Source organism: Schistocerca serialis, chromosome 3, assembly GCF_023864345.2.
Source record: "Schistocerca serialis cubense isolate TAMUIC-IGC-003099 chromosome 3, iqSchSeri2.2, whole genome shotgun sequence".
NCBI classification, from domain to species: Eukaryota; Metazoa; Arthropoda; class Insecta; order Orthoptera; family Acrididae; genus Schistocerca; species Schistocerca serialis.
The window spans coordinates 262085364-262111169 of record NC_064640.1 but is presented as its reverse complement, the minus strand read 5'-3'; the positions used below and the strand labels follow the sequence as shown (position 1 = coordinate 262111169).

At 38.4% G+C, this 25806-nt stretch overlaps 1 protein-coding gene across 2 annotated transcripts in view; it reads left to right on the top strand.

Annotated features, from left to right (window-relative positions):
* Nucleotides 1–25806, top strand: part of LOC126470033 (transcriptional activator GLI3-like) — a 49277-nt gene that overhangs the window by 3137 nt on the left and 20334 nt on the right. The window contains exons 1-7 of one of the 2 annotated variants that reach the window (XM_050097523.1): nucleotides 7620–8158; nucleotides 10703–11606; nucleotides 17165–17362; nucleotides 21460–21709; nucleotides 21869–22092; nucleotides 24330–24491; nucleotides 24786–24899. In XM_050097523.1, the coding sequence (XP_049953480.1) occupies nucleotides 10722–11606; nucleotides 17165–17362; nucleotides 21460–21709; nucleotides 21869–22092; nucleotides 24330–24491; nucleotides 24786–24899 (1833 nt within the window). In that variant the 5' untranslated portion in view covers nucleotides 7620–8158; nucleotides 10703–10721. Of the gene's footprint in view, nucleotides 1–7619; nucleotides 8159–10702; nucleotides 11607–17164; nucleotides 17363–21459; nucleotides 21710–21868; nucleotides 22093–24329; nucleotides 24492–24785; nucleotides 24900–25806 lie in introns of those variants that run through there. The other variant, XM_050097522.1, reaches the window with a different exon arrangement.

Here is a 25806-nt window from a genome sequence, read left to right as displayed (position 1 = left end):
CTATATCAGGATGGCCGGACGCGAGATTGAACCGTCGTCCTCCCGAATGCGAGTCCATTGTGCTAACCACTGCGCCACCTAGCCTTACACATTCGTTTCGCAGGGTTCTGAAATGTGACTGCGAAAATTGGCGTAGAGTCTGTCAGGAAGACCACACGTTTGAAGCCTCGAACAAGATCCGGTAAAAGAAGGTCTTTGCTCTGGCAGGAAAGTATTAATTACCAAGCAGAGCACCTCAGCATCATATAGAGCTCTGGCGCGGTGGCTGTGCGTGAATACAGCCCATGGCTGGGAGCTATTGGTGGAAGCACTGCGTGATTGTGAAGTATTTTATTTTCCTATTATTTATTTATTTTAGACAGGAGGTAGCGTACTGTTGTAGCGTACTTTTCATAGTTCAGCCTTCAGTTATCATTTAAAAAAAAATGGTTCAAATGGCTCTGAGCACTATGGGACTCAACATCTGAGATCATAAGTCCCCTAGAACTTAGAACTACTTAAACCTAACTAACCTAAGGACATCACACACACCCATGCCCGAGGCAGGATTCGAACCTGCGACCGTAGCAGTCTCGCGGTTCCAGACTGCAGCGCCAGAACCGCTAGACCACCGCGGCCGGCAGTTATCATTAATCTGGGAAGATTCTCTAAGAATAAATATCCTTGCTTTTACCACAGTTTTGTAGGATAAAAGAACATTTCATAACACCACAAGAAAATCGGCAGAGCTACAGGATAGTGGGAGATCCATTGTTGCAGGTTGCCCCGTCATTATTGATTTAAAGACATTTTGTGATGAAAAATCTGCCTTCAGTCACACTTACATTTTATTTACTATACAACCCTCGCCGAAACTTAACTGTAAAGGTTTCATAATGAATTGTGTACAACAAATAAAATATCAGATAGCTATCGTTACTCCGAAGCTTCCTACCAGAGGTTGAAAATACCACTTCAGTTGTAAATTTCTTTATTTTCACACGACCGGTTTCGGATTGCTGTAAGCCCATCTCCAGGTGTCGTAGCTGTGCAGTGGTCCCCGAGCGACAGGGAGTCCCCGTTCTGCGCTCATAGGCAGCACACCAGGGCTGATACATGCGGCGCTCGGGGACCACAGCACAGCTACTGCACATGAAGATGGGCTTATAGTAGTCCGAAACCGGTCGTGTGAAAATTGAGAGATTTACAACTGAAGCGGGATTTTCGACCTCTGCTAAAATGCTCAATTGCGGAAGTTCTTCCTACAGGATTGTTTGTCCGACGGTTACTGTTTTTCTTCCAAAGATCGTTAACAACATTCACACTTACAAATTTCCGTAGGTGTTTTGGGTGCGTTTAAGTTATGAAGTTTCATAACTGAGTCCTAACTGCATTACAGGTAGTAGCTCTACTCTACTTGGTGGTATCACCGTTGAAAAGCCACACTAAGACGGGCGTCATTTCAGATTTCGGCGTCCCAATTTCATACATTCTAAAAAGTTTCGTATATGCTTTTAAATCGTGAAAATTCACTGTGAACTTCCTTGGTTAACTGAAAATAGTATATATAAGCGCTTTGCCTTGGTTGGTCTTGGAACTGTCCAGGAGATGCTGCTTACTCCAGTGCTAACTCATAGATCTGGTTGTAATAAATTGAGACGAATACAAAAACGAAAAATGTCCATCTCCACTGCATCTGAACCCAGAAAAATCTTTTAAAAATCATATATCTCTCCATCTTATGATAAATGTAAGTTATTTACCAAAGTTCTGATGAAGATGTGACTATTTTTAAAGGATCTGAGTTTCACAACAATTTCACCCGTTCTGATTCAGATATATCTATGTTTTCCTGAATCAGTCTAGGTGAATAACTCGTTGGAATCTGGTCCAAGAGTAGGGTCAATTCTCTTTTCCTGTAGATACATAAGCTCATGGGGCATTAACATTAATTCCTCAAAAGCTTTATTGTGTTCAGGCAATATCTGCTAATTTAACTAAATGATTCCCGTAAAAGTCGCATAAATCTCTTTTTTTTTCGTGAAAGAATTTAGAGTTTAACGCTCCATCATTAGACGCAGAGTACAAGCTCGGAGCTGATAAAGATGGAGAATGAACTCAGCTGCTCCCATTTCAAAGAAACCACCTCGTCTCAGTCGTCTTCGTGAACCAATGGAAAACTTAAATCCGGTTGGTCGGACGGCAGCTTGAACTCCACTGCTCCTGACTGCGAGTCCAGTATCCCGTCACTGCGCCACCTCGCTCAGTAGCATAACTTGCATTTTATGATTAAAGTGTGTAACGCTTAACTCAGTTGTATTCCCAACATCGGGTGTATACCGAACAAGGACAATCTGGCTGGCGAGATACTGGGCCTGAAATGGAACCTTGTGGATAGTAATTTGTTAAACGTACCTTTTACACGCAACCCGCCTCCGTAGCCGAGGTCGCTAACGCACTCTTGTGCGGTGGCGCTAGGCTAGGAGGTATGTCGTTTCGAACCCTGGTGGCGTAAAAGTTTCACTGCCAGTATGGCCGACAAGAGAAGGAGAGGTGGTGGCGGAAAGTTCATGATCACCAGTCTCTGCGCCAATGTCCTGGATTAAATTCCAAGCCTCTCCGCAGTGTCTCATATAATGAGGGTATGTGACACTGTTTTTGGTGATCTGTCCGTCTGATGGCGGTCCCCTTGGTGCTCCCCGACAGCGGCAGGCTATGTTCACCCCCTCTCTTCCCTTCATCCATAACTACATAAACTCAACACGACACTGCACAACGAGTCCACACAGTCACCTCCACGACATAGATACACACTTCAGGAAAGCGATGACAAACCACATCCGCTTTGACCTGGCCTAGGACGACGGTGTGGATTCTTGCATCTGCTCCCCTACGCTCATTCTATGCATGGAACTACTTTGACTTTTACATGTCTTTCATCCTTCCTATTCTTATATTACAATCCAATGTATTATCTATTTTTTGTGCTTAAAAGGCTAGAGAATTTCTGTGCTAAGAAATTTAATATGATCAGGCAACTTCTAGTTTGTTCTCCGTGTCTAGTGACGAAGCATTAAACCTTAATCTTCCTTCCTAGAAAAATGATTTGTATAAGAGAGGTTCTTCTAACATTTCCTTTTTCAAGCTTTCATGTAGCTAAGACGGTCAATTGTTTGTCGGCAGCTATCTTAGGCGATCAATATCGGGCGTGTTTCATAGTGATGGATAAAGAGGAGTATCGGACAGTAATAAAACATTTTTCTTTATGAAACGATGAACTGCTAACCAGATCCAAACTGCACTACTGGCCATTAAAATTGCTACACCAAGACGAAATGCAGATGATAAACGGGTATTCATTGGACAAATATATTATACTAGAACTGACATGTGATTACATTTTCACGCAGTTTGGGTGCATAGATCCTGAGAAATCAGTACCCAGAACAACCACCTCTGGCCGTAATAACGGCCTTGATACGCCTGGCCATTGAGTCAAACAGAGCTTGGATGGCGTGTACAGGTACAGCTGCCTGTGGTGTCACCGCCAGACACCACACTTGCTAGGTGGTAGCCTTTAAATCGGCCGCGGTCCGTTCAGCATACGTCAGACCCGCGTGTCGCCACTATCAGTGATTGCAGACCGAGCGCCGCCACACAGCAGGTCTCGTCTAGCGAGACTCCCTAGCACTCGCGCAGTTGTACAGCCGACTTTGCTAGCGATGGTTCACTGACTACATACGCTCTCGTTTGTAGAGACGACCGTTTAGCATAGCCTTCAGCTACGTCATTTGCTACGACCTAGCAAGGCGCCATATTCAGTTACTATGTCTTCTGAACAGATAATATTGTGACTCATGTACCGTCAAGAGCGACGTTCATCATTAATGGATTAAAGTTAAGTATCAAACTAATTTCGTCCACTTTCTGAATTCTCATTCCTTGTCATGTTCCATGCACGACCGCATGTTGCAGGTCCTGTACGGGCCTTTTTGGATACAGGAAATGTTCGACTGCTGCTCTGGCCAGCACATTCTCCAGATCTCTCACCAATTGGAAACGTCTGGTCAGTGGTGGCCGAGCAACTGGCTCGTCACAATACGCCAGTCACGTCTCGATCCCTGAGTCAACAGATGGGGACGTTTGCAAAACAACAACCATCTGCACGAACAGTTCGACGACGTTTGCAGCAGCATGGACTATCAGCTCGGAGACCATGGCTGCGGTTACCCTTGACGCTGCGTCACAGACAGGAGCGCCTGTGATGGTGTGCTCAACGACGAACCTGGGTGAACGAATGGCAAAACGTCATATTTTCGGATGAATCCGGGTACTGTTTACAGCATCATGATGGTCGCATCCGTGTTTGGCGACATCGCGGTGAACGCACATTGGAAGCGTGTATTCGTCATCGCCATATTGGCGTATCACCTGGTGTGATGGTATGCGGTGCCATTGGTTACACGTCTCGGGCACCTCTTGTTCACATTGACGGCACTTTGAACAGTTGACGTTACATTTCAGATGTGTTACGACCCGTGGCTCTACCCTTCATTCGATCCCTACGAAATGGTTCAAATGGCTCTGAGCACTATGGGACTCAACATCTGTTTTCATAAGTCCCCTAGAACTTAGAACTACTTAAACCTAACTAACCTAAGGACACCACACGCATCCATGCCCGAGGCAGGATTCGAACCTGCGACCATAGCGGTCACGCGGTTCCAGACTGAAGCGCCTTTAACCGCACGGCCACACCGGCCGGCGATCCCTGCGAAACCCTACCTTTCAGCAGGATAATGCACGACCGCATGTTGCATGTCCTGTACGGGCCTTTCTGGATACAGAAAATGCTCGACTGCTGCCCTGGCCAGCACATTCTCCAGATCTCTCACCAATTGCAAACGTCTGTTCAATGGTAGCCGAGCAACTGGCTCGTTACAATATGCCAGTCACTACTCTTGATGAATTGTGGTATCGTGTTGAAGCTGCATGGCCAGCTATACCTGTACACGTCATCCAAGCTCTTTTTGACTCAATGCCCAGGCGTATCAAGGCCGTTATTACGGCCAGAGGTGGTTGTTCTGGGTACTGATTTGTCAGGATCTATGCACCCAAATTGCGTGAATATGTAATCACATGTCAGTTCTAGTATAATGTATTTGTCCAATGAATACCCGTTTATCATCTGCATTTCTTCTTGGTGTAGCAATTTTAATGGCCATTAGCGTAATTTATTGGGATAGTGTACATCCAAAAGTCAGGAAAATCTCCTGTTTCCCATACACAGTTGAAGAGACGGGGCGGGGGAGTTTCTTTAGTTATCACTGAGGTGTGCCACGGCATAGCATAATGGATTTTGTCATGACCTGGTGTTGTGTCAAGAACCTGTAGCAGTCCGTCTCCTGCATGGATAAAGAACAGTAGTATGTTTTATTATCGATGGAACAAAAATCCTAACAACCACATTGATCAATAGCTCTGTTGTGACGGGAAACTGGATCCTGGCTAGTGATACGCTCACACTAGCGAATTATTTCACAAGTGCCTACAGCATGTTTCTCTGGCGGGCAGAGAGCCTGCCATTTCCTATACACCAGTAACTTACCAGTTCTCACATCTCCGAAACTCTTCTCTTCATCTCCAGTAATAAAGTAGACTTAATGTAATAGTTTATGGAACTCAGGAAGAGCAGAAGTTATACTTGCTGCAATTTCCTCTTGTTCTCTTTAATAAGTGGGTGACATACGGCTTTTGCTACTTGAAAGGTTCTAAGCAACTGTTCGGCATTTGAAACGTTGCAGAGCCACCGGCCCACCTTTGAATGTAGCGCAGCATTCGTTTCTTGAGCGGGTGACTATCAGACTTTATAACTGGTCGGATGGATGCTTTAATGACGTTGGATCATGTTGACAGTATGCTCTACCTATTCTTCCATGCTTCTGCGATGCCCAGACACAGCCATTTGACCACACAGTGTCCAGTCAGCCTTACTAAGAATCGATTTTTGTAGTTTCTTTTTCAGCGTTGGACCATATACAAACTGAATTGAGATCGGAAAGCGACCAGTCAAGTGAATATCGTCAGCAATTTCCCACAGAGCGCAGGGGCTAAAGTGTATATCAGTATATCGATATACCTAACGATGGCTAAGAACCCTTTGGAAGTGCTGAAGTGCATGCACTGGCACGTTTCTAAGAAACACCAGTCTTTGATCTTCGTGAACTCCACCGCAGGGCTTGTGACAGAAATGTCCTCCTTCAGTTTTCCACATTGAGGTTGTCCTTTCTATGGAGTGTAAGACCACCAGTAGCTTTGAAACTAGTTTCCCGGGGACAAAGACACAAGGATCTCCCCTCTACCTTGAACTTCAGTAATAATCCGGAAACCATTCATGATTCACTGGAGTATTAAAGACATTTTACTGATGAAAATAAAACACCTACAGCCGTCCTTATGATGTCATTTATTGTACGGCTACCAGTTCTTTTTTTTTTTTTTTTTTTTTTTTTTTGGCGCTTCAGTGCACCATCTTTGAGCTTTAGATAATGCTGAAGGAGTTAACACCATCCATATACACGATGCATCGGTGACCAACATAACTGGTTTACGTGGACTACCTGTAATTGACATTGTCTTTCCAACCATCACCTGTGAACTCGCAGTTGAGTTGACAGTTGATGGTTGGAGAGACAACATCACAGTTACAGGTAGCCTGTGTAAACCAGTTATGTTGGCCACTGATGCATCATGTATATAGATGGTGTTAACCTCTTCAGCATCAGCTAAGGCCCGAAGATGGCCAATTGAAGAGCCGAAACTGGTAGCTGTACAATAAATGACATCATGATGATGTCTGGCTGTAGGTGTTTTATTCTCTTTTATTTCCAGACGTCCAATCACAAGGATAGACATACAAAAACTTTTACTGACGAGGTTTCTTTCACCTTATCCCCACTTATTTCTGACTTGGGGAAAAGAGATTTGTGGATAGGAATCTAGTTTGGTGACTAGCAGGTTCTCACAACAGTTTTCTACAGCAGTATCCTCATTCTATAAATCAGAAAACAATGATCTGCTGGCTTGTGGTCCGTTTTTATCGATTTCATTTTATTTTCGTGGAGAGGACGGCACTGATCATGTTGAGGATAAGTATCATGCAGAAATTTTCCTTATTGCAGTTGCTATCTTTTGTATATATCGTGACAGGGGACGCTGTTTCAGTTGTTTGATATAAACAGAGAAAGAGTCTCATGGTATTGTTGGCTGATTCTCCTTCTCTGTTCCATCTCAAGGATTCGATCCAGCAACTTCCTAATCGACGCTACTGTATATGACGTACATTACCGCTCTTGGCTACGAAGGTGCATTGTTTTTGGGAATGACATAGGCTATAAATATAAATGTTTATGCTGCTTTCTGCTTACACAGGATTCGTTACGTTCTTTCAGATGTGAGGCAAAAAGAAAAAACATGGTGCTGTTATTCTGTTTAGATCCTCCATATTCTCTTTTCTTTGAAGAAGAGTTGGCCATCTCTTCTATGTGATTCTGGACCTTACTGTGGGTTTCCTGTCTCAGGTACACCAGTTCAATGTTTTCCTTACGTCGCTTTCCCTCTGCAAAGCAAAGTGATGGGGCAATATTCTCTGCATTTTCAAGGACGCATTCTGTTTGGAACATATGATTTACAGTTGATAACATCAGTCTCGCGATAACCAACAATTAAACGTCAGTATAAAGTCGGCTGTCCGCCCAACTTCGTAGTTGCCTCTCTTCACAGTGTTCTTACAAACACGTTCTGTCTCCCTCTCTTTCGGTAAATCCGCTGTCAAAATGTTTGAGACATTTACGTACGACTACGTCCTTGCTCAAGTTCAGCAGCTGTGTAATTCTGCAGTATTTGGGCATTCGCCCAGTTTCTCAATCTTTAACAAGTGCGGTACATAGCGCGGATAGACTCAGCTAGTCATGTGAGAAGTGTTGCGTTACATGGCCACTGAGTTTATTTTAATGATCTTTCTGGTCCTTCCAGTAATGTACCTTGTGCATGTGGGGGGGTGGCGCTATCAATCGTCCTGCTTTCCCCATATTTTAGGGCGTGGTCTTTGGCCTCTTAGTAGTATCAGCTGCTCTCTTTCATTCAGGAGGACTAGCACCTGAAGTCTGCATGACTGAGTGTGAGTATTTCTCAACAGCCCATCTAAACTATCGAGAGTGTTTTCGTTTAAAATTGTGAGCTCCAAAGCAACTGGCGGAGTACCTGAGGAAATAACGATCAATCCAGTAAAAGTGTCACCTTTTCTGGACAAGCTAATACAACTTTAGCACATTGATAATAATGAAGTAAATTGTGGGGTCTTTTTAGATTTATCAAAGGCTTTTGACGTTATTGATCATAAACTACTGCTCGAAAAACTTAGTTGCTATGGACTCCGTGGTACTGCTCATGCATGGTTTAAGTCATATTTATCTGGCAGATCCCAGAATGTAGAAATAGTTCATGATGGAAAGTCATACTTTTCTGGTTATAAGGAAGTTAGTTATGGGGTGCCCCAAGGATCGGTGTTGGACCCCTGTTGTTCTTGATCTTTATAAATGACTTGCCAAACTATTTAACACAAGCTGAATGTGTACTTTTTGCTGATGATACAAGTTTCTTTATTAAAGCTCAGAATGAGACTGACCTTAACAGCAAAATTGAAACAACAGCAGTTGAAGCAAGTAAATGGTTCAGGGACAACAGTTTATTTGTGAATGAGGGGAAAACATTAAGGATGAATTACAGACATGTTTCAAATAATATGAAGCCCAATATAACTGTGAAGCTAGGCCAACAGAATATACTACAAACGCCGAATACAAAATTCTTAGGAATTTGGTTAGATGAGCATCTAAAATGGGGCAAGCATATAGATGTGCTCAATAAAAAGTTAAGTAAATGTTGCTATGTATTTAGAATGCTTAAAAATTGCTGCAGTGATCAAACAGTATTGTGTACATATTATGCATTTATGCATAGTCTTTTGCGATATGGTGTCATATTTTGGGGCAATTCAAGTCAGGCAAAACGCTCCTTTATTATTCAAAAACGAGCGATAAGAATCATAAAAGGAGCTGCACCTAGAGATCCATGTAGGGAAATTTTCAAGGAATATAAAATCATGACTCTTCCATCCATTTACATCTATGAAAGTATATGCTTTCTGAAGTCTCACCCCCAGTTTTCTTCTTTAAACAGTGAGTTCCATGACTATACAACAAGACAGAGTAATGAATTTCACAGAGAAGTGCATAAGAAAGCCCAATACAACAAGAGTGCAATATACCACCCAAACATTCTCTATAGTGCTCTTCCCTTAAAAATAAAAAGGATTCAGCAGCTGAGCAGTTTTAAAAGTGAACTCAAAAGAATGTTAATCAGTAATAGTTTTTACAGTGTTAGTGAATATATGAATTCTTCAGAAAGATAGCGTGCCTTCACCTATCTTATAAGTTAATCATATACAAACTTGTGTCATGGGGTAGACTCTTTTATGTACACACAAAAATTAATTAATCTGTCAATATAGAGTGTTATAATCATTGTTTCTTGTTGCTGTCCATTATACACAGAATATATGTAACCTATTTCAGTCCTATATTGTTACAAATTTATATCATGTAAGCTATAATTGTTTTGCCCATATATTTAATTCAGATTATTCACTGATAGTTTTTACATAATATGTTGTTATTCATACTTTTTCTGTATGTAACATATGACAAATCCCATATCATTGTACATGATAAAACGGGTGCTCAATAAACTGAAACTGAAACTGAAACAGGTGCTTCCAGGACTGTGCATCACCCCAACATCTGAGCCATCGCAATGAACACACTTTCAAGCGAAGAGCTTTTTTTTTTTTTTAGAGATTTGTACCATCCTCACAATACTGAAAGTTAATTCAAAAATTCCATTCCCTGTGGCACACAACTTTCCACGATCATGCCACACAGTGGAGACTGACGCATGGCCGAAGTTTATCTGTACAGAGGTCTGGCGATGAATGCTAGACCTCCATTTGGTTGGGAACCCTGGGTTAATCAAACTCGCATCTAGCCAATACTAGCCCATTTCTCTGAGGTGCCCATTATTTGATACTGCACATGAGGTGTATATACCTTGTCAAGTGCTATGGGCATGATTTGCAGCCCCCTTGTACAATCCCATCACCCTTCCCACTCTCCGCTCTCACTCATTAATATCACTCCCACAGAGCAATCATTCTTCCCTCACTCCATCAGTGAATTAATTAAGGAAAAACTATCAGAAATGTTGTAAAACAAAATGCAAATGAAGATATTCTATAGAGTACAACACCAATGTTTATGTCGTTAGAGATAACTTACTCCATCAGGTTTGGTAAGGATTGAAAAGTAATCAGCAACAGAACTGGTAAATGTAGCAGCCCATGGAAAAATTTTCCACAAGTATGTCTGAAATACTTTCTTATTTATTTCTGTTTAAAGAAATTGTTGTCTCAGCATGATGGGAGACTGAGGTACTTTATACGGTATCTGAATGCAATACAAACTTTCAATACCTCAAACTGGCCTTGAACTTCACAGCAGTAAAAATATGGTTACAAACACGCTCAGTATTTTGTTGTATAATAACTGAAATCTGTGATAGTATTTTTCTTAATGGTTGACACTATAGTTGACGTCTTCTTTCACAGGTTCTGTCTGACATGAAACATGCATCTGGATCCAGCATCTCCAGCAGAAAGTCAGATGTCATCCAGAGGACTGCATCATTCTTTAACATCGTGTGCATCACCTACATTGAACTTCTCATCAACTGTTTACTCATCTTTTAGTCAGGCACCACAAGATACTGCATCATTCTTCAGCCTGATTCCAGATGCTATTCCAGTACGCACTGCGTCTGAAGATGTTAGAGAGGAGTGTGGACCACAGACATGCTCAACAGCTTTACTCACACCCACACAAAACGAGTTTTTTGAACAAGATTTCAATGCGTCTGTAGAGGATAAGATGGATTACCATACGCCACTTTTGGACAATACAACGACAATTCCATCATTCCTCTCACAGGAAGATTGTTCATTATATCTACGTGAGCTAGTGTGCAGTGAATTTCCTACTACCTTAATCAAGAGCAAAAGCCCATTTTTAAATGACACTTCTGATTATTCTGTGGATGAAGTATCGTCATTTTGTGAAAATTTCTCAGTATCATTTGATGGTGTATCTGAAATTTCAGTAATTTCTGATTCAGGTGTAACAGAGGTTCATAACTATTCTCTGGAAGACAGCAACAGTGAAACATCGCTTCCTTGTCAAAATGTAGATGTACCCTCAACTACATCAAAACAACACATTACCATTGCTCCAAATGTGCTGCAGGAGAAAAGAACTAGTTCAAATACCCAAAGTCTTTGTGAAGAAACTGTTGTTGATGGTATGGACAACGAAAGTACAGACTTAAAATTTTCGTCTTGGAATATCCATAATACTGATTCAAGAAGAACTTCCTTTTCTTTTAGAAATGATAGCATAAACTTGAACAGTATAATTAGGCATTCCTCTACAAGTCTTCTGGGATCATCAACAATACAGGTAATAAACAATACTATTGTCTTATTTATAATGTGTTAACACCACCAGAAATGTATCAGTTGATGTAATTACCATATATAACTGATAAGTCATCTATAGTTGGGAAACAGTAAGTATAAAAACAATATTTCAGAAATTCTTGGTTGCAACAAAGACTGTTTCCTTCCTGAAATAATTCATAACAATTGTTGCGCCAGTCAATGGAGTGGAAAAGATTTTTAGAAAAGTATTTTATAATTTTATACATTATTAAACAGTTTTTTCAAGTATATGTTCATGCCATTGAAAAAGCTTTATCATCTGTACCACACGAGAATCGTTGTGCACAATGCTTCTTACTAGATCTTATTAACTGTGTATTGAAAAATCACAAAACACACCATCAAGATTATTATATTTCATATTATAGGTACCAAATTTAGCTCAGTACTGCCAGGGAATGCCATAAAGAGATCAACCAAGTATTTTGAAAAGCTATTAAATGAACTTCCATTTGTGAAAATTTCAGCAAGACAGATACCTCTCAATGAAGATAACTTTATGCCAATACAAAAGTGATTAGGGTTATAGAACTGTGTCTATTTTTCTATTTTGTGAACAGAGTATGACATGCCCAAAGATGCTGCCATCAGAGCCTGTAAGCATAATTGCAGGCATTAGAAAAGAACCTGGACTGAGTCATGCAATGTCTCCAGCCATGTAGTTTTTGGGTGAATTCACAAATCATCAAAAGTAGTTTTTGGAGGATTGAACAAATAAGTATCCAACCAAACCCAGGCATGTTAGGTGGGTAAATATGCAAATAATTTATGCAGCTATTTCCATCATTCTTTGAACAAGGCTAGCATATTTATTACCAAATGTGACAATGTCACACTGAAATGTTGTTTGTGAAATTGCCTGAATGATGACAAGTATCTCAGGCTTAAAACATCTATGATGTTGCAATTGTTGATACTGACTCTAATGGTACCCCAAACTGCCACAGTGCCTTAATTTAGGTGTGTTGTGCTACTCTCTTCTGTTGGTTGGTTGACTGCAACCCTGCTCTAAGGATATAGCAAATATGTGGTCATCACCAGAGGCCAAGATAAAATGATACTTGTCTGTTATCATGACAGTTGGAGTAAAATATATTGAACCGTAATTACAATCACAACACACACCATATTGCTCCAACATTGGCCATCATTACTGACAAAGCTTTATGGTCTACTCCAGACACGTAGTTACATTTCATGGTCTAGTATCAAGTCATTGCTCCTTACATCCCTTTTATATCTTATTGTTCTACACATTTATCACTGTTGTAAAAACAGTCCTTGATAGAGAACAATTTCGGAGTATGACAAACCCATTACCATGTGAACTTCCACCCACTCACAAACAGATATTTTGCATTAGATGTAAGTGAGACATACTAGTACTTGCTGTTCGATGGTTCTTTATTGATTAGACTGATAAGACCTTGCTAACATAAGAGGCACACATGTGCAGCATTGCTCTTAAATCTTATTCACTTAATTCTGGTGCACTGTTCTACACATTCTCTGTGTGCCATTTGGGTGATTTTTCTCAGGTGCCACTACAATGGAACTCCAATTTTACGTTCTCCAATTTTACATTTTTTATGATTCTACATCATAAGTTCATAGTCACTGTGAAAAAGCCATCAGATCAATGCTAAAAATTTCTCTATTTTACATTTCTTTCTAGTAAGGTTTACCTTGATTTTAAGTTCTTACTCAACGTCTCACTCAACTTCATCCCATTTTCTTCCTATTGACATGTGATGTGACTGACTGAGTTATAGGTACCACAAAAGACAAATAATTTGCAACATTGATGGAGGCAAAGTTAAGGGGGTATTTTAGGCCATTGTGGAGAGGGGAGACTTGAGAGAGGAAATGCAGACATAATCCATGACTGCTGCTGCCAACACAGCTTGCAAGTTGTAATGTTAATAGAAAAACAAGACAGTCAATGCGAAGTGTTCTGCACCAAGCCAATATGTGATGAAGGGGCCTAGACACCACCTCTTTTTGTGCCAATTATAGCTCAGTCTCATCTTTTTGCATGTATTCCTGATGTGATGTATTCAGCAACAATATCAATTGTCAACCTTTTAAATTCAACCATTGAATCTCAAAGAACATGCTTGGTCATGATCGAGGAAATGTTGCCCATTTTTGGATAGTGAACTCTTATTGGCTGGCGACTTGTTAAGTCATCCAATAACCAGTGCAGCCTCCACATCACACTAAAACACGTAAAATGAGCTCACCTACTGGATGTGTGCAGAGGGGGAGCGACACTGCAATGACCAGAATGCAGGCAGGGGTGAAAGCATTTTGTGAAGTGCTGAAAATATGCTTGTCATGCAGATGATGTGCTGTGGAAGAGATGTCACATGGAAATAGATCAAGGGTTTTGTAATAGCACATTTTAAAGGTTTTCATATGCAAAGCTGATGTGATACAGTTGTAACAACTACATACACTACTCACTTATATACTTTGCATCACACATACCACACACTGTAGATTGTAAAGAATGGCAGCAGTGATAGAGGGCACGAAGCAAAACTTTAACACCTGAGTTTTCTTCCAAATTTATATCTTACACAGTGTACAGAAACTCACTGAACTGACTTTTGATAAGCTAGTAACGTCAATTGGGGAAGTAAACTCATTTTCTCACATCTCTGTTTTTCTCATCAAGCCTAAAAAAACACTTTAACATTGGTGAGCATATGAAGTGTGGCTTGTAAGAAAAGCATTAAACAATAACAGCAATGGTGACAAAATTTGTCATTAAGCAGATGTCCACATTTATGCTTGTGGTTTAACCAATTAGATGCAGTGATGTTTTTGGTTTAATTCAACGTGTTCATCAATGTTTGCTTTTTTCTGTGTGAGCATATAGGATGATCTCTCAAAAACACATGTTTTGAGCATATAATTTGTGGTTGTGGCATGTCAGAAAATAGGTTGATTACCTTGTACCCAGATACCAATTTCAATTTTTTGATGAGTACACATCTGTGATTTTTTAAGAACTGATTGTATCGATTACCACAATTTATTGTATAATCATTGTATTGTACATTTAATTTCTTCACTTAGAAAAATTTTATGTAAAGTCTGGGAGAGGATAGCAATTTTTAATCATATATGCCAAGTACATGTGTTTTGCTTGTACTTTGTGAGGGGGGGGGGGGGGGTTAACATTTCACTTGATTCAGAATTTTCCTCAACTTTGGGTTTCTTAAGTCTAGACAGCATGAAAACGTAAAATAGGGGTTTCACCTTATTCACAAATGTGTGTATACTTATGCACAGATATGAGCAATCATATTTGATTCTGGGTCATGCCATCTCTCCAGCTCCCTCTCATTTCATGCCCATGAGTTTAAAATGCTTTGCATGTGTTTATTTTGTTGTGTTAAGTCAATTTTGGTAGTCATTAGCTATAAACCTTGTGGTGTTTCTGCCACAAGAATGATGTCATCAGCCAAATATAGTTCCATAAGCGTAAACTGCTCATTGAAACATATGTCCATACTGGAGTTATCTACAGCTTTTCTCATTATGAAGTCTGTGACAAATATACAAAGGAATGATAACAAAATACATCCTTGTCTAACACCTGTCAGTATCCTAAAGAAAGTGGTGTTCCCATAATCTGTTTTTATACAGCAACTTGAGTTTTGACATAGGTTTCTGGAAACATCAGTGAGGTGGTCAGGAATTCCATATAACCTTACAATATTCCACAATGACTCTCAGTATATACTGTCAAAAGCATTTTTAAAATCAACAAAGTTTAGGGGCATTGGGCAGCTGAATTATATGTATTGTTCTATTACATTCCACAGAAGAAACATTTGTTCAGAGTAGGATTCCCCACTTCAAATGTCAGCCTGTTCTTCTCATAATGAACAATCTGCAGCTTGTTTTGTTTTTAGAAGAATGAGTCAGCAGACTCTGCCTGGCTCTGAGAGGAGTGTGATATCTCTCCAGTTTGTACATTCAGTTACATTAACCTTTTTCAGTAGTTTAACTCTGATGTTATTCCCCCAGTTTTCTGTAACTTACCTTGTTTGCCAACAAGTACTGCACAATTTAGAGAGGTGATCAATTATGCCTGAATCACCATATTTCAGAATTTTGGCTGAGGTTTCATCCAAACTAGCTACTTCATTGTTTTCAAGAATTGTGATCACTGTGCACACCTCTGCTTTTACCATTAGTTCTTGCATGTTTTATTCATTTTTGAAGTTTTAAGCATGCAGTGGGTTGGGCTGGTCTAAGGTTTCTTTGAAATACTCAAACCATTGGACAGTTTTTTCATATTTTTTGAACAGAAGTTTGCCTAACTATATGTGATGTACATGCATGTCAAATAGTCATTGCATTCCGTTATAATTTTCTTCATGACTACAAAACATTTTTATTATAAATATGATGGTATGTACATTTAGTATAGTTTCTGATCTTCCTTTCCATTTTAATTCTTATAGTATTGTTCCTCAGCTTTACTATGATGAAGTTAATCATACTCATGCCACTACATTACTATGACTTAAGTTTCAGATCAATATAACCATATTCTGGCACAAAGTCAGTATTTTATTAAACAACAGAAAGGGCTATATGATCTTCTACACATCATGACATTAAGTCAAGACTGATAACTAGCCAACTAGCAACCAACATAAAATCAAAGAGGTGCTACTTAAGGTTCTGGAGTGACAACCATCTTTCATTTAAGTCAATGATGTGTACGTAGTTTTTTTTTTAAAATTCAGCAGTGAGGTACTTAAAATGAGTAAACAATGAACAGGTCATACTTTGGCCTATAATAGGCATAACACAAGCAGTCTGATAGAAGATGATATTTCAAAAGCCATTTTATTTGCACTAGAATGATGGCTGGTTATATGAAATTAGTTGCAACTAGGAGAGATCTTTTCAATCAGTAAACTTTGCATCAGTATTCCCCAGCAGTCATTACTCATAATGTTAATTTTGCTCTCAAAGCAGCTGGCCAGGAAGTATCCCACAATACCTCTTGAAACACTTTGCTTAAGTATTATCACATGTGAAAACTCTTAACATTACTCTGTTAGCTGTCAGTCTATTGTGACAATGCTGTATCTGTTTGTAGTTGTCACTATTGGTAATAAGAAAAGCCAACCTCTAAATGAGAATCTTTATAATACTGTTGGAAATATGTCAGTAGTTTTGTCATGTCAGTCTAGGTTATTACCACATTCTGGCTGCCATTTAAGTCCTGTATCATTTTCTTATAAGCATCAATTTATTGTTCTTTTTCATACTTTTTGCTTCAGGAACTTTCATAAACATTAACAAACTTTTAACTCGAGTTTACAGTTTATTTCAAGTGAAATTATACTCTTGAATAAGTAATTTTTTGTATTTTTGTGGTATTAAAGTTACAATTTTACAGCAATGTAATTACAAGCAATTATCATTCATTTACTTAATCACTTATGTATTAGCACTGCACAAAACTAACCATTCAGTCACTTTCAGGAGCACAGCAATACAGGTGCAATGGGCAGCTATGGTCACTTATCAGCAAGGAGCACTTGTAGCCCACCAAGCCTCAGTTTCATTTCCAACAGCAACAATAATAATTTGCCAGTAAATGGGCACTCACATAGTTCAGAGGCAATGACCTTAGTAGAAAATAAGCCATTCAACACATGTGAAGCCCTATCTTCAAATCAGGCAAGTAAATATTCACAGTACTCCTAAACAAATTACAAGATAAACACTAACTTCAGTAGTCCATGTTTTTTCTTACTTACAGTAAAGCACTAAGGTAATAGCACAGAAGGATGATGAGCATTGTCATAGTGCTAGAGAGTCAATCAGCTTCAAAATTTTAAATAGATATATTTAAAGTTTCATTTTACTGAACTTTATCCTGTGGTGAAAATAACAGTGCTGTACACTGAAACTGATAACCAGGTTAAAGCTTCTTCCACAAAATGTTGGACAAACTGCCAGAAGTCAGTCTTGTTGCCATAATATTTTGGTGTAGAATTTTCTGGCCATCTTCAGTTTTATAATGGTGAAAATACACTGATTAAATCTTCATGGTGTGTTAGAACTTGAATGTAAAACTTTGCTTTTACATGAGCAGTGTTCCTCTGAGAGAAAGCCTGTGTGTGCTACACAATGCAGGTTAAAGCATATCTGCCACATCTTGTCTTTTTGTATCTGATTTTATTGTCTTGGGTGATGGGGGAGGGGAGGGCGGCATACTGAGGCTTTAGTTTCATTTACAAAAAGAGCAATACTAAAAACTCATCATAAACTTTTATTGCAGTGTTCTTTAATAAAGCATATTGTTTATATCAGTATGCCAATAGACAGGTCTTGGAATGTAACTAAATTATAAGAGATATTTAGACCACATATAAAAAGGTAAATGATTTTTTGGTGTTGGGAGTTGGTGAACAAATAGATGCATCATAGAAAATACTGACTGAAATGCCAAGAAATGGATTTAATAATACTGTATTCCCATTTTTGTATCATATCTCCAAGAAAGGTGACCTATGCATAAGGCAATTCTTTTCTTAAAAATTTTTGAGATCTGATGAGCCATATAACATCACCTAAATAATAATTATCAACAGTCATTATAGTCAGAATTTATTTATTACATATGTTCAATTTTTGTTAGAGCTAATCCCCAATTGAAGCTGATCCACTTTTTTCAGCTTTATGACCAGTTCATACACCTGGACATTCTTCTGTGTTATGCTACTTTAGATTTAAATTACTTTCTGAAAATTGTATTCTGCAATGAGGGCATGCTGAAAAGTAATGCCACCAAGTTTTCTGTGAAAATTCTTAAGGCTTGTTAAATAAAACAGACTTTATTAACTTTCTAGATCTATATTCTTTCTGTTTATATATTTATTTCTCAACACAGACACCCTGGTGACAGCCACATTACTCCCAACATCAAACAAGTTTGTTGATACAGTCTCTGCAAAATGTTTGACTATGTTGATGGAGCCACAACCTCATGTCTTCTTGCACCACTTCTTCAGTTGCAGTGTTCTTTAAGTTCTGGAAACAGATGAAAATCAGATGGACCAACAGAATAATGTGCACGAGATGTAATACCTTGACCAATACTGAGAACAGACTAAAAAATTCAGAGGCATTACTTTTCAGCATGTCCTCATATTTATCTGCTAACTCATTTTGTGATCTAGCTAAATACAATCTCCTATTACCAAATTCCCAACTGCTTGCTTATGTGTCATGTTGTTGGTCCTTCATAGTTCATGATAGACATACACTGTATTTACATGTAAACAAAAAAAAAAAAAAAAGTAAGTAATTTATTTGTCTGTGGTTAATTTTACAACTATCTTAGTGTAATTGAATAAACCAACACTATGCTTGTAGAGAATAAATATATACAGTTGTATATTACTGATGTTATACATATTTACTTTAGTTCTTATCCATTTTTAAAGCAGATTGGTTTTTTGCCTTCAAGAAACACAGTAATGTGGATGGAGAGAAAATCATCACATTATAAATGGTATACACAGGCAGCCATAACTGCATTATCTGTTTGTAGACTTTCATGAATTTGCTATTATTTTCATGTCTATGACACCTTAATTTGTATCTACTGTTATTTGCTTTTTCATAATACACTATGTGACCAAAAGTATCTGGACACATAGCTGAAAATGACTTACAAGTTCATGGTGCCCCCCCCCCCCCCCCCAGTCAGTAATGCTGCAATTCAATATGGTGTTGGCCCACCCTTAGCTTAACGACAGCTTGCGCTCTCACAGGCATACATTCAAACAGGTGCTGGAACGTTTCTTGGGGAATGGCAGCCCATTCTCCATGGAGTGCTGCACTGAGGAGAGGTAACGATGTTGGTCGGTAAGGCCTGGCACTAAGTCAGCGTTCCAAAACATCCCAAAGATGTTCTGTAGGATTCAGGTCAGGACTCTGTGCAGGTCAGTCCATTGCAGGGTTGTTGTTGTCATGTAACCACTCCGCCACAGACCATCCATTATGAACAGGTGCTTGATCGTGTTGAAAGATGCAATCGACATCCCTGAATTGCTCTTCAACAGTGGGAAGCAAGAAGGTGCTTAAAACATTAATGTAGGCCTGTGGTGTGATAGTGCCATGCAAAACAACAAGGGGTGCAAGCCTCCTCCATGAGAAACACAACCACACGATAACACCACCGATTCCAAATTTTACAGGTGCCACTACACACGCTGGTAGATGATGTTCCCTGGTCATTCGCCATACCCGCACACTGCCACTGTATCGCCACATTGTGTACTGTGATTCGTCACTCCACACAGCATCTTTCCGCTGTTCAATCATCCAGTGTTTAAGTTCCTTACACCAAGTGAGGCATCTTTTGGCATATACTGGCATGATGTGTGGCTTATGAGCAGCCGCTCAACCATGAAATCCAAGTTTTCCCACTTCCGACCTAACTGTCATCGAGCTTGCAGTCGATCCTGATGCAGTTTGGAATTCCTGTGTGATGGTGTGGATAGATGTCTGCCTATTGCACATTACTACCCTCTTCAACTGTCAGCGGTCTCTGTCAGTCAACAGACGAGGTCGGCCTGTATGCTTATGTGCTGTACATATCCCTTCACGTTTTCACTTCACTATCACATGAAGAACAGTGGACCTAGGAATGTTTAGGAGTGTGGAGGTCTGACGTACAGATGTATGACAAGTGACACCCAATCACCTGACCACATTCAAGGTCTGTGAGTTCTGTGGAGTGCCCCATTCTGCTCTCTCATGATGTCTAGTAACTACTGAGTTTGCTGATGTGGAGTACCTTGCAGTAGGTGGCAGCACAATGCACCTAATATGAAAAATGAATGTTTTTGGTTGTGTCTGGATACTTTTGGTCGCATAGTGTATTTACTGTAGCATAATAATAAGTCATGATTTTTATGAGCATGTTGAACTGTAAACAACTGAAAATGGCTGCATAAACCAATACTTGCTGCCTGAGTAAGTAGCGGTATTAATAAGTATTACAGTCCAAATAGAAAACATCACCTCTCTCTCTATCTCTCTCTCTCTCTCTCTCTCTCTCTCTCTCTCTCTCTCTCTCTCTCTCTCTCTCTCGCTCTCACGTGTCTGGATAATGTGACAGATGTCAACAAATTTAGGTAAAATTAATGTTTAGCTGTTTTGATGCAAAGTGTAAGTTATCTGCAGTGTTACATGGACTAGCTAGATTAAGGTAAAGTTTGAGCTTCTTTTTAAAAGCTGGAAATGCAAAGAGTTATTATAAAAATGGATACTACACCTTAATTTCAGCTGTTGCTTTGTATTTTTAAGTGTTCCTACTTTTTTGTTATAGTCATGCAAGTCTTTGTTTAACAGCATAGTGCAATGCATTTTTAAAAAAGTTTGTTATTGTATGACTTGTCACACCTCCTTGTCGGATTGTGTATTTGTATTTTAGATTTTGATTACAGATTAGGTCATGCAAGCATTTACACATAAACTAACTTTCAGTGTATCAATATTAATGTCATTTATCACTAGTAAGTAAGGAATCCTTCATAGCCTTTTCAAACAGTTCTTACAATTGCTTGAGACAACAATGTACTTTGCTGCTTAAGGATGTATATAGTCATAGTAGCAAAAATTCTTTCCAGGGACCTCATCTGCATAGCTGCTGTCCATGAATGCCATTCTTTACATCACTACTTCATCTCCTGTGTGTTACAATATGGTCACTGAGGTACCTTTGTAAGAAAATACTGAGACATCATTATTTGCTCTTTCAGGTTGTTCTTCCTAAATACAAGGGTGAAATTCTTTCAAATTTACTGAATAAACAGCAACTACCTTCCTTTCATCAAATACAGCTGTCAGCTGACCATTCAAAGGATAACTATCATTGCCACTATCCAAAGAATGGAAATTTGCCTGATTGCCTCAGACCCCCTCATGATCCTTTCCTTGGGACACTGGAAAGTGAGAATACGTCATTACAAAGAATTACTTCTGAACTTGCTGAAGATGATGAGACAACAGGTTAGTAAATAAATTCTGATAACTTATACTTTCAATATTGCTCAAATAATTTGTGGAGTTTTATGCCTTTGTCATGAAATTAGATTATTCAGCTATGCAATTTTATATAAAGTAGCCATTAATTATCCAACTGTAAATATTTTTCTGCATTATTTACAGCTGAAACTCTCCTTGAATGTCGTTGGATTGACTGCTATGCTGTTTTTATGGATCAAGAGTCACTAGTCAACCATATTGAAAAGAGTCATGTAGAAATGAGGAAAGGTGAAGATTTCTCATGTTTCTGGCAAGGATGTTCAAGGCGGTCAAGACCTTTTAATGCAAGATACAAGTTGCTGATACATATGAGAGTCCACTCTGGAGAAAAACCAAACAAATGCCCAGTAAGTATTAATTTTGAAAACAGTAATATCCTGACATATACGTTTCAGATATCAATTTATCAGAAAAATTTTAGATCATTAACAATAATCACAATACCTAAAACTTAAAGAACAATGTAGCATATTTTCAGTATCTCAAAAGGGAAATGTAGAGGAAGAGAATGGAGGTACCTATATGTTGTACCAGCACATACAGTCACAAATCAAACACTGGGTGCATGTATAAATTACGTGATTCAGTTATGTTTAGTTCTGTTATTTTTATTATCCACAGATGATAATTCCAATCTCTTGATATGATGTGAAATGAGTCAATTTTAGAAATATAGCACTTGAAGATGTCAGTTAGTTGTGCTGATGAAATATTGTGGGAATTTCACAGTGATACTCAACACTTCACCTGAGGATAGTTTGTGCAATTATTATCACACATTCAGGAATTCCTCTATACAGGAGAAGAAACTGCCATTCAGAAATGAGTTCAGTTTGTCTGTGAAGCCTATTTTACTGTCTGTTGGGCTTGTAACATTACCCTATTTACCTGTGCTAATACGCCTCCAGTAGTTGCACCTCTGTCAAATCTAGTTGAAAAGAGACTGTCAAATGTAGGTGAATTCAAATTATATTGTCCACACCAGGTATAAAGTCCAAAATACTTTCATTACACTTTGATATTAATAAGTGTACAATTTTTGGCCAGATTAAGTCTCATTTACTAAAATTTATACAGATATAAAGGGTAAGCCATATACAACAAACTGTTGATGTCGTATATTGTGATTGATTGAGTGCAGTAATTTAATGGTGAACTGACCCATAAGTTTACATGTGGCAAGCACATCATTAACATGTTCAATAATCACACTATACTTCCAAACAGATAGTCATATCAAAACAGAAACTATGTGCATAGTAAATATCATTTGGAAATAACATAGTTCACAGTCCAGTACCATTGCCACAGTTTTCAGAATGTATTATTGAAAATTAACACAATTCATGACATTAACTGTGAGTTCACAATCAATGACTACAAAACAGTCACTGCATAAACTCTCAGACACAGAATTTAGGTAAAACTTGTCACCTTTTACGACTTGTGCTTTGTGATAACTCATCTGCATACATTGTGCAGTAATTTTGAGCACAGATCTTGCTCACATCACAAACTCCTGCTGACTGACTCAAATGGCTTCCTACTGCCTCTCTTTTATAAGATTACAATAATTAGAACTGAAGCTGTTTATTGTTTCTCGCTGTATTTTCATGAGCTCCAATTAAAAATTTACACTCCTGATTAACTGAATGGTAGGGAAAGAGACTTCTGAATATGAACTTTTAAATATGACAATAACTACTATTGAATTATGCTGTTCAATTTGTTAAAATATAATATTCTATGTCAGCAACAATTTTTTTGTTAAGAATGCTTTAATCTGATAATTTATGAAATTCTTCTGTATTTGTGCCACTGAATGAAACATGAAGGTCTATTGGTTATACACTTGGCTTTGAAAGGTGTTTATGGAGAAACCTTCTTTGATTTCATTCATGTGCAACCTTAAAGTCTGTGTCTATCTGTGAAAGTAACTAACCACTGGGAGATTATTAAAAGGGAAAGAAGTGAGTCATGTTTGCACAATTTTTAATTTGTTGCTTTCCTGTTTTCCGTATCATGTATGTATCTTCTCCTGATGGAGCCAAACGTTGTTTTGCATTACTTACATAACCAAGAAACATAATCATCCATATTCATATCGTGCACAATCATTTTCTCCATAAACATTTATGTAAACCTATTCCACAATATAAAAATATGAAATTATGATGACACAATACTGAAAATTTTGAACATAAGTGACTCCACGACAGTTGGGATTTAAATTATACAATACAGTAAAGTTGTTAACATAAAGGTTACAGAAGTGACACACATCCTAAACAATGTACTTCTGACTTTCTGCACTTAATATAAGTCACAATCACTGATCATAGTTAATGCAATGGCTATAAAAATAATAAAACTTAAAGAAACAAGATAACTATTAGCAAAACTATACACCATACCAGAGTATGATGTAACTGCAAGTAATATCAAGTATGGTTCATAAGATGTACCAAAATGACCAAATTGCATTTTTCAACCATTACCACAAATTAATAAACTTTAATTTCATATTAATAACACAGTCAGTCCTTATAATTCTGAAGAATGTCATTTTCATTTTGTCTTTCAGTATTCAGATTGCACCAAAGCATTTTCTCGTCTCGAAAATCTCAAAATTCATCAGAGGTCTCACACAGGAGAGAGGCCTTATTTATGCCAATATGCAGGGTGCACCAAGGCTTTTAGTAACAGTTCTGACAGAGCAAAACATCAGAGAACTCACTTTGATACGGTATGTAAAAAACACAATATTTTTCATTACCTTGGTTAAAAAAATCATACCAATATCAATGAAAAACTAAATTTGTGTCACACTGTATCTACCTTAATTCCTTGTTATTTTGTTCACTTTTTTGGCAAAATAATTAAATCCAATACTTTGCCTTTTGTTTCCTTGCACTGAAATTATAAATGGTTCGATATTACAGGTGGGCATAGATTTATTGATGTTAGCTTTCATAATTGAATTCAAATAACTCATGAAATTGAAAACCACACTTCACTAATAAGGAATTTTTCATTTCAGAAACCTTATGCATGTCAAGTGATTGGCTGCCCAAAACGCTACACAGATCCAAGCTCTCTGAGGAAACATGTGAAAAACCATACTGAAAAAGAGAGGCTGCAGGTAAAGAAAAAGGTAATTAAGATAAAAGTCATCCATAATTCAAAAAACTGAAGTGTCAGTTTCTTAGTATTTGCATTTTGTGGATTTCTATTTCATAGTGCACCCCACACACAGTAATTGCACACTGGCAGATCAGGTAACCTGGGTGGCCTACTAGGACTGCGACCAGACTGACCTCTGCTAACAACTCTGTCAGCTGTGAATATCATATAGATGTGATCCAAAGTTTGGCTGGCTGTATGGGCAGTTGCTGCATCCTGTTGCATGTAACCTCATGGGGTGTGTTTATATATATACATTCACATCCAATCATCTCCACTTGCTCGAGCCATTTTTATTTTCCCCAACCTGTATTATAGGAATCAAATATTCTATCAATGCCTTTCCCACAATTAAGGTGAGCAAACCTACATAATGGAGGGGTGAAAATGATGTTATGGCTGATCTGTGTGCATCCACAATTCAGGCAAGTATTCAGTAGATTGCAGACTGAATGCCCAGGTGCCTGGATCTGGTGGGCAGGGTTAAGAAATCTTTTCACCACAGAGAGACAAAAAGTGATGTATTGTTCACCTTGTCTGTGACAAAATCTGACTAACTACAGATATCATAAATGTTAGGATTGTATCACATTTCTGGATCAGTATGTAATCTGCAAATAAAATGACATCATAACTCATACTTAAATTGCAACACTCTACTCCCTTCCATTTGTACTGAATATATTAAGGATTCTGTTATACAGTAACTGAGAAATTATTTAGTATATAAATGTTATTGAGTACAAAGTGCCCATTGATGGCATTATGAGATTATACAGCTTAATAAACATCACAGGAAATTACATGTAAATGTTTTAATATACACTCCTGGAAATGGAAAAAAGAACACATTGACACCGGTGTGTCAGACCCACCAT